Source organism: Syngnathus floridae, chromosome 4 (genome assembly GCF_059516105.1).
Source record: "Syngnathus floridae isolate MCC-2025c chromosome 4, RoL_Sflo_1.0, whole genome shotgun sequence".
Classification (NCBI taxonomy): Eukaryota; Metazoa; Chordata; class Actinopteri; order Syngnathiformes; family Syngnathidae; genus Syngnathus; species Syngnathus floridae.
Window position 1 is genome coordinate 16103270 of NC_142416.1, and position 10140 is coordinate 16113409.

Genomic DNA, 10140 nt, shown 5'->3' on the forward strand with positions numbered 1-10140 from the left:
CAGGGCGAGGCGAGAGCCAATTAAATCGCCCGGTTGCGCGAGGGTGGGCGGGGCCAACTGTGTGTGCTGGAATGCTGCCTCTCTGGGAATGTTTTCCACTTTCAATCTCCCTTTTTTTTTTCTCCCTCTCGCAGTCCTTCTCACAAGGCGCTCTTTAAGCTCCGGTGTCGCCACACAGAGCAGCCATTCATCGGCTCCACTGCCAGCCACACGCACTCCCATGTTGAACCACTGCGCGTCTCTACAGGTAAGTTATGTATTTTTTTTTAAGAAAAACAAAAACAATTATAAAAGTCAATAAAGCGTTTAGTTTTAAGCGATATTGATTTGCAGGATTTTGTCAGATTTTTAAATTTGATCTGATAAAGTTTTGAATCTATTAAATTCGCGACACGAGATTCCATTTAACTTGTAGCATAACCCTTTAATTTTTAAAATTTACTGAGCATGACCAAATATTGTGATTTAATTAAAACTTTGAACGTCATTGTGGTATAACTAGATTATCGTATGTTTTCCTGCAGGTGTAGCGGATTTCGATGCGTAAAAAAGGGATCTGGCCACATTTACGCACCACAATGGCTTCGTATTAAAAGTCCACAGTACCGGGAAGCTTCGAAAACTCCACATAGTATATTAAAAACTCTTTAAAATCATTTTAAAGTTGTTGTTCAACAAATTTAACTTAAAAAAAATGTCCGGAGAGGAGCACAGCATGTCCGAAGCGGAGCTGAGCCCTGGAGGTTCGGACGACGTTCACTCACTCTCCCCGAGCCACGCCGGAGCTCCACCCGGTCACGACTCACCTCTGACCGGGCCCCCGCCTCAGCTGACTTCGCTCTGCGTAGCGGACGCCTCGGGAGACGAGAGATCGACGGTCAAGTCGGAGGAGGACGACGATCGCTTCCCCATTGGCATCCGGGAGGCGGTCAGTCAAGTTCTCGACGGCTACGACTGGACCCTGGTGCCCATGCCGGTGCGCGTCAACAACGGAAACAAAGCCAAGCCTCACGTCAAGCGGCCCATGAACGCCTTCATGGTATGGGCTCAGGCGGCCAGGAGGAAGCTGGCCGACCAGTACCCCCACCTGCACAACGCCGAGCTGAGCAAAACCCTCGGAAAACTGTGGAGGTTTGTACGAACACAGCACTCATACAGTAAGACTTCATTTCCTGCGTAATTTGCGCCAAAAGGAGCAAAATTAGGAGTCCAGATTAGTGGACGCAAACAAGACAAACAGCAACTAACGCTTGTTGTTTGTCCGAGCGGGTTTAATTTGTGTTTCAAACCACGAAAAGTCATTTGAGCAACCAATTACGCGCGCGTCTCGATTTACGCGCGGCGCCAACGCGTGCTATTTGCGCATATTTTAACTTCCACATTAACTTAGGAGAGTAAAACCACTCCTTGTTCTCCTTCCTGCAGGCTGCTCAACGAGAGCGACAAGAGGCCATTCATCGAGGAGGCGGAGAGGCTGAGGAAACAGCACAAGAAGGACTACCCGGAGTACAAGTACCAGCCCCGGAGACGCAAAAATGGCAAACTGACGCCCGCTAATGAGTCGGACAGCCCGGGCGAGGGGGAGGCCAGCCACTCCCAGTCGCACTACAAGAGTCTGCATCTGGAGCATAATGGAGGCGCGGGGTCACCTCTGGGCGACCTGCACCACCATCACCATCACCACCACCACCCTGCGAGTAGGTGACACTCCATTGCCCTAGGACAAAATATATTAAGTGTTGGGATTGACTGGCGCATCATTAATTTCAGAATTAAAAAAGACACAACAGTAATAGAAACGTACACATTTCCTCAAGTACGGTGACCACAAAGAGTCGTAAAGGTCCACAAATAGTCAGGTCGTCAATCTTTACCAAGTGGCTCATCATTGATGGGTTGTCACTGTAGCTTCGCCACAGAAAATTAATCCAGTTTGAAATGTATTTACTCGATATAATGTCCAACTATCTATGCCGGCGACATATAGTGACTGGTAGACCAATGTCATGCTCTTCCACTAGATAGCACACAATACATGGTTAACCATGTTATTATTATGTGGGTATGCCGTGAGATTGTTTTCTTAATTTATAATACTTCCCAGTGATGCTTTGGAAATGGACAGGCAGAACTGAAAAGTATTCATTAAATAAGTCATGTACCTTCTGCCATCTAGTGGAAGAGAATATAATTTTTCTGTCTGTCGATTGTATTTTTGACTTGTTAATTTGAATACCATGTAATCTGGTGCATCTAAAAAGTCAATTGTTTTATACTATCTATCATTATGTTAAAAAAACACCAACAACTGAACACTACTTTATAAATGCACTTTATTGGATTTGAGCAAGCGTTGAAGTCGTGATGCAAAATTTGAGCATTTTAATTCAGTGATTCTTTTACATGCCACTAGAGGGAGCCCACCTACCATCAATGGTACTCATACTACACTTGGATAATTATTTATGTAGTGTATTTATTTAGTAAATGTCATAATCTAAAGACAATTTATTCAGCAATGGACAGTAAATCTAATCCTGGATGTGTTGCTAAATTAAGCATATCTGTCGCTTTCAGGTCAAGGCCACAGCCCCCCCACACCACCAACCACCCCAAAAACAGATCTCCAGTCAGGCAAACTGTCAGACAGCAAGCGGGACGGGGCTGCAGGAGGGGCCGGAGGAGCAGGGGGCTCCAGGGGACCCCTCGGCGTAGGTGGCGAAGGGCCTTCCGGCGGTCCTTCGTCATCCGGCTCCAAGCCCCACATCGATTTCGGCACCATGGACATCGGCGAGATCAGCAACGAGGTGATGTCCAATATTGAGCCTTTCGACGTCAACGAGTTCGACCAGTACTTGCCCCCTAACGGGCACCCCCAGGGTGCCGCCGGCGCCTCCGCAGCGGGGACCTCGGCCTCATCCTACGCCTACGCCCTTGCCGCGGCTAGCGGCCATTCGGCTTGGCTCTCCAAACAGCAGCAGCAGCCTCAGGGCTCGCCCACTCCCGCTGACCACTCCAAGGCCCAGATCAAAAGCGAGTCCGGGTCCGGGAGCCATTACGCCGAGGCCTCGTCATCGCCCTCTTCGGGCGCGCACGTCACTTACACCCCGCTCAGCCTCCCTCACTACGGCTCTGCTTTCCCCTCGTTGGCCTCCAGAGCTCAGTTTGAATACGGAGACCACCAGGCCCCCGGGGCGTACTACACCCACTCCAGTCAGGCCCCCGGGCTGTACTCAGCCTTCTCCTACATGGGCCCGACACAGAGGCCTCTGTACACCACCATAGGCGACCCCTCCAGTGTGGCCCCCTCCCACAGCCCCACACACTGGGAGCAGCCTGTTTACACCACACTCACAAGACCCTGAGGGCGGAGTCCAGGAATATATGGGAAGCGTGTGAGCGCAGCGTGTGTTTGCTAATGGGAGTTCGCGTGACTTGTGCGTGTGTGTATGTCTATGCCATATTGATGTCATATTAGAGGTTTTTACTTTTTTTAGCTGATAAAATGCATCCAAGGGGGCGCAGTTGTTCATTGTGGGGTCTGCAACTAATCTAGAAGATACATTTGGAAACTATGCGTGCCATCCGGAATGTGAGTGAAGATGTACAGCAACTAGAGAGGAGGAGCCAATAGATTGTTTTCTATACATGAATGATAACCCAGGAAAGGTTCACAGACTGACATCATCCCGTTTATTAACCAAACTAAAGGAGTCTTTTTTTATATTTTTTTTTATATGACTAGTGTCATTGATATTGATATAGTAGAGTAACTTTATTGTGACTGACATGATAATATACTTACACAGCTTCACCACTGCTTCTGGTTTCGTTCAAACTCGGCGCCCAATTAAGGGTTGTTTTTTGGTAACGGTGACTTTTTTTCTTCGGCGATAACTCTTGTCTGTCTGTGTGTTTCTGTGTCGCTTTCCTTTTACTACTTTTTTGATCTGAAGCATTTATGGGAATAATAGGAAAAAGAGAGGGAAAGACAGCTTCTATCTATTTCACAATTTTGCTCCATCTTGGATACTTTACCTCAACTCTTATTGCCATTTTGTGCCAATAGCAGAAAAGGCTTTCCACGCCTGCTCATTTAAAGAAAACTATCTCGCTTTTTTCCCTTTTGTAACAATTTCAAATCTCATCGCTAACGTGTTGTAATGAGCAGTAGTACAAAGTTCCCTTCAGATAATTGGCCAGCTTTGTGTCCTACTTAAGGATTACTTGGAATCACATGTACAATTGTTCTGCACGTTTTCTACTCTACTATTTTTCCTATAGAGCTGCCCAAACAGGCTATCATACTTCCTTTCTGGCAATGTGAATAATATTCAATACCACGGGCTTTACTTTACAATATGTGATGCAAACTTTCACATTTTATACTGACCCGCTTACCATGCAGTTTTTTTTTTGCTATGACAAGTATGCCACAACTTTTGCTTCCTCCATTTTTTGTATAATTCTGAATAGTTTTGTAAAGTGTTTGCCAAGTATTTTGCTTCCTTACAAGAAATAGCAATGTTGAAATATTATTGTTGTCATCTATTAAATCAATTTATTTATAAAAAAAAAAGTGAGGTCTTTTTTTTCTGTCAGTGTAAGTGAAGAAAAAAACAATTGTTTTATGTGGCGGTCACATTTAAGATCCAACACACGCTGCACTTTGCAAATGAAGGCCAAAAAAGTAAATTATAAACACGCTACTGACGTGTGAACTGTAATAATAACACAAGCAGTGCCCCAGCAGCTTAAGCTATTTAGTGTGTTTGTATGCACAGTAGGCTAAAATGAACTTCTAATTCCTAGCATTTAATCGGCTGGGGACGGCGTGTTACTCCAAAAAAACAAAGAGAGCCATTGAGCAGGCAAGGGGGATAGAAAGTGAGAAGGGGGGGGTGTTAAGCAGGGAACAGGCCAATTTCAACCTTTTAGTAATGGCTTTCCTCGCACGCCGAATTCTCATTTCCACCGGAATATATGCATGTCTGACAAAATTAATCTTAAAAAAGCTTCAACAGGGGGCTTCGTATCAAATCTGTTCCTTTATGTGCTTAGCTTGTTTTAATCAAGTGATGTCACTTAATATCTAATGGGGGTTACATTCATAATTGGGGAAGGACAAAAATATATATATTTAAAACCAAGTAAAAATATTAAATAAGTCACCACAGACATTCAATTAAATTGTATTGAAGATTTTTTGAAACAGAGAAGCAGGGTGTACTATTAGTTGGAGTTGATCTGCTTGGATTTGAACCTCGGTTCGGACCTGAATCAAAAATATGTGCAACATAGAATAAACAAATATGAAGTTTTAAAATTCCACCCCAGGCCATGGAGTGGCGGTATAATACACATCGGCTGCTGGCGCTGTGACGTCAATATCAGGCGCGAATTTTTCTTTTTCAAAGTCAGCTGTCTTCTTTATTTACACACGCACAAATAGTAAATACCCAAACTAGGAAAATAAATCGTTCTTTCCTCCAAGGTAAGATTTAATAAACTCGGATGAGAATAGACTAGCATAAAGTCGTGTCATACCCGGCGGTTTGTATCATTTGCTAAAATTCGCCGTCTAACATAGCATCTAGCTAACCTGTTTGTCATAGATAGACTTAGCACAACAGTTTGAGCATACCAACGCGACACTGTATTAATTTATGTAAAATGTCTTCTCGAGCAGCGGTCATGGATACCAGCGCCTTCGACGCCGACAACTCGGTCAGCTGTCTGCTGTCCTCCATCGTTCCTGATGTGTGTAAGACTGAAGACTGCTGCTTGGGCATCGACGAAGCGGGCAGGGGACCGGTGCTGGGTATGCTGGGGCTTATTTTCAACATTTAGTATCATCGCTCAGTTGACACCACTATCACATTATCTAACTAACTAACTAACTAATGCAACAATGTGGTTTTTTTTATCCAGGTCCAATGGTTTATGGAATATGTTTTTGTCCCATTTCCAAAAAGGAGGATTTAAAGGGCTTGAAAGTGGCAGGTAATTTCTTCTGCCATTTTATTTGCCAAATATATCAGTTTTATTCATAAAGCACCAATCCCTAACAAAAGTTATCTCAAGGCACCTTACATCTGGAGCAGGTTGCACATGAAGAACCTAACTGAAGTACTAAGTTACAAAGGCAAGGATGAAATCATCTTAACCTTTTATCTCATCCCTTTCTAGATTCCAAAACTTTGTCAGAATCAGAAAGAGAGACTCTATTCCAAAACCTGGACGATGCCAAAAGTTTTGTGGGCTGGGCCCTGCGTATTCTCTCCCCAAATACCATCTCCACCAGTATGTTACAGAGGTATTGTTGGTGAATGCAGTGTAAAGTGCGTGTGTAAATCAGTGCACCAACTGCACGTCTGCTTTTGTCAGGACCAAATGTAACCTGAACACCCTGTCACACGACACGGCCATTGGATTAGTTCAATTTGCACTGGACAGTGGTGTACAGCTCAAAGAGGTAAGTAAATATGAGTCACTGGAACATCCCTGACTAGAATGCAAATATGTAAATGCTGTAATGCAAAAGTGTGGTGGTTTCTTATGGAAACATTTGTTTTAAAATAACAATAATAAAAGTTGATCAGAACACATTGTGTTTGACTTTGGACATTTCACTTGTCACAGAATCGTAAAATTACAATGGAAGTGGCCCCGAATGTTCCCCCCATCTCTGCAGGTGTTTGTGGACACGGTCGGCCCTGCCGAGAAGTATGAGGAGAAGCTCTCAAAACTGTTCCCAGGTATCGAGGTCACAGTGAGGCCAAAGGCTGACTCCCTCTTCCCCATCGTTAGCGCAGCCAGTATCTGTGCAAAGGTCCGTTTTTTTATTTTTAAATTCCACAACGATGGCTTCAAGTTGTCCCGTTGCTAACATGTGGCTGGTCAGGTGGCCAGGGACCATGTTGTGAAGAACTGGAAGTTTGCTGAGGACCTCGGAGACATAGATGCAGAATATGGCTCAGGGTACCCGAATGGTAACAAATGGCATACTTGATGGTTGCTGTCTGTGGTTTCATAATGACTTGTGTGATATTTGCAAAACTGTTGTTGTGCTCATAGACCCAAAAACTAAAGCATGGCTCTTGAAGTATTTGGACCCAGTGTTTGGCTACCCCCAGTTTGTGCGCTTTAGCTGGAGCACGGCCCAAACCTTGATTGACAGCAAGGCTGTGACTGTCCATTGGTAAGTGCTATAGAAATTCTTTGACTTCACAGAGACTTTTTTTTTTTTAAATCATTTCCAGGTGTTTTGATTACAAAATAAATAAAGATGTATTTTAAGACTGCTTTCATTCAGAGATCTGAAGCAAGAGATTTATTAACCAGACTTAAAAGATGATTTACTGTGTCCGACTCCTTGCCCTTGGTGATCTACAGTAGTCCATAACAACTCATGAACAACAAATTAAGTTAATGGCCTCTTCCACAACTTTTAAGATCAAAAGGAAGAAAAAAAATGCTTTGAAATTAGCTTTGGTTTGCATTCAGACATTTAAATCCCCTATTATGTGAAACCCGCAATCTCTTTCATTTCTATCATACGCGTAATCTGCCAAACATGTGATCTGAGGAGATGAGAGTGTGAAAAATCACACTTGTGTTGTTGAATCTCTCCTCAGGGATGATGACGAGGAGGATGGCGAGCAGGCGGCACAGCGGCTGGCCAACAGGTCCGTGCTGTCCTATTTTGGCGCGCCAGGTGGCGTCAACAACAACCAGACGCACCGCTTCTTTACAGAACGCAGACTGAAGAGTATGGACACACTCTGAGGACTGGCCGACATGCACTGTGAGTTGCTTGCACACAAGCAGCATCGTGGGAAAGTCTTGGCTTACTCAAATTGTATTTAGTATCCGTTTTACTCATGAAATATTTTTTTTATAAAACATATCCAGCAGGGGTTAGTTTGAAGAGGAGCGGTAACAAAACATGAGGCAGGGTTGCATAAAATATTTTCATTCCAATTCTGCCCTCTAGTGGCAGTATCAATAACTGCATATGTGTTGGTAAAAGCCTTTGTTTTACATGGCTGAAATCCACATTAGTTATGCAAATAAAAGGCAAAAAAAGATCCCTCTAATCACACATGGTAGGTTGTATTGGCTAATGTTGCACATTTTTCATGTAACATATTGCCAATAAATACAGAGGAATGACACTTTCTTGCACAATAACAACAAAGGATTGGTAGATGTTTGAACTCAACACAATTGCTTCACTTAAATGGAGATAATAAATAACTTTCAGAAGCAAGTACTTGATTGAAGAAAACAAAAGACGCGTTTAAAGCCGGCTTCAGGCTCTTAGACACATTTCAAGACTTTTAGATCTTTGACATCAGTCTTGCTTTTGTGACTAACAGGCATGAAAATCACATCTAGAGCTTCTGTGTTGAGACATACTCAAAGGATGAGGCATGAAGACATACGCTAGGTTCCCTCCTTTGCAAGATGTTAAGGCGTTGCGCTGCTCTTGAGATGGATGACAAATTTCGCAGCGTTCCCGTGCAGTCGCTGTTTTGCAATGACACCTCTGCCGCTACTTGAATGAAGACATCATTTTGTGTAAGACGAAATCACGAACCAGAAAGATGCCCCGGCCACCTGCAGCCTGCTGTCAATTGGCATTGGGTTTGTGCCGAGACTCCTGGATCTTTTTCCCGCAGTTCATAGCCAGAGTGGACACGGCGAAAGAAGACAGGATGATAATGGAGCTCCCCACAAAATGAGACGAAGCCCCTCTGGTGGTGGCCCTCAAGGCTTTCTTGGAGAATGACTCCCGGTCGAAGGCCCCGGTGACCGTCGCGCTCTGGGCGGTAGCTTCCATGGCTGGTTCAGCTTCTCAAGCCGTTCTTGTGTGTCTTTGGTGCGAGGCAGGAAGACAACACCTTGCCGCCTTTAATGTATCCAGTTCTGTCTGATTCGTCCTATGCGGTCAATTTATAACCTCCCCTGCTTTGTGTCTCATCCCTCTTAAGACTTCTTCCCCTGCGTCAATGGGATTCAAAATAGTTTGCATGGCCGCCGAGGACAAAGGTGGAGATCTATTTCAGATCAAGACGGGGTGCCCTAATGCCATTAGATCGTTGTCCGACAGTATTAGTGGAGTTCTTTAGCTAAGCCAAACTGGAAAATGTCAGTGTCATCACTTTAGGTGAGATGACTTTAAAAAAAAAAGAAGCAGGAAAACCAAAAAGTTCGAAGGGGCACATGAGGTGAAGTTAGAAACTGGCGGCTTGTTTGTGTTGGCTTTGGTCAGCGTGAGGGAATGATTGACTCTGGATTATTATTAGAGTTGGTCAACACTTTTAGTTTGTTTATCCCAGAAAAAACATTGATGGTACACTTTTGTTGATTAGAGAAATGTTAAAGCCACAAAGCTCACAGAAATAACCCGAAACGAATGAGACTGGAATGTACTTAAATGCATAATGCAAAGCCTCAAGGCTTCTTGATGAATGTCCTTTGAAGAAAAATACAAAATAGAACTTCAGGCAAGTCGCTGTATGTTTACAGAATTTTCAAATATGATCAATTGGCTAGTTTATCTGAGCGTTTTGTTCTTTTAGATTGTCAAATCAGCCTTTTTTTTTTTTTTTTACATTTACAAATGGTTATTTTCAACAAATATCTGCACTGCTCCGAGTACCTGGTCAGTCACAAAAATATTGTGGACGTTCATTCTTCATTATGGCGTATTAATGTAAGACAAGAATGTCTGATATCGTATAAATCCCGCAATAACAGTTGCATTGATTTTTCAGTCATGGGAACACTTTGTACACATTTATGCTTTTAATTAAACCACCTACTGAATAATGCATTTACCACTTTGAGTAATTTCAGTGATTACTTTGAGGTGACTAGCTGACAACTCTAACTAACACTGTACCCAAATACTGTATGACACTTGCTTGTTATAGAAGCACCAAATACCTGATAGCTGAGCTCACACAGTGTTCGTAATCCTTCATCTTCTTACACATAGTCCCAGTTTCCTTTCATGGTGTCTCTTTTAACTACACTAATTGGATTGTGCCCGTTCTTCTCCTCCGATTGACACAGAAAGTCTCCATGAAAGATTGCATGTACGCTGACAACTCACGCAAGGCTGAGAAGAAC

At 43.5% G+C, this 10140-nt stretch overlaps 2 protein-coding genes across 5 annotated transcripts; both read left to right on the forward strand.

Annotated features, from left to right (window-relative positions):
• The first annotated feature begins 694 nt into the window (after positions 1-694).
• LOC148399446 (transcription factor SOX-10-like) lies at positions 695-4425 on the forward strand. The gene is made up of 3 exons (XM_088372863.1): positions 695-1131; positions 1426-1697; positions 2578-4425. Exons 1-3 carry the CDS (start codon positions 695-697, stop codon positions 3363-3365), a joined length of 1497 nt encoding a protein of 498 aa, XP_088228989.1. The 3' UTR covers positions 3366-4425.
• A 913-nt stretch (positions 4426-5338) lies between these two features.
• On the forward strand, positions 5339-9841 carry rnaseh2a (ribonuclease H2, subunit A). Of its 4 annotated transcripts, none has more exons than XM_088374324.1 (9): positions 5339-5494; positions 5690-5821; positions 5932-6003; positions 6190-6316; positions 6388-6475; positions 6695-6832; positions 6905-6992; positions 7078-7201; positions 7638-9841. In XM_088374324.1, exons 2-9 carry the CDS (start codon positions 5695-5697, stop codon positions 7786-7788), a joined length of 915 nt encoding a protein of 304 aa, XP_088230450.1. In that variant the 5' UTR covers positions 5339-5494; positions 5690-5694; the 3' UTR covers positions 7789-9841. The 4 variants fall into 4 exon arrangements, with proteins under 4 accessions (XP_088230450.1, XP_088230448.1, XP_088230449.1 ...); XM_088374322.1 differs by lacking the exon at positions 5339-5494 and having other exon boundaries at positions 5674-5821; positions 7638-7807; positions 8382-9841; XM_088374323.1 differs by lacking the exon at positions 5339-5494 and having other exon boundaries at positions 5674-5821; positions 7638-7807; positions 8685-9841.
• Positions 9842-10140: the final 299 nt, after the last annotated feature.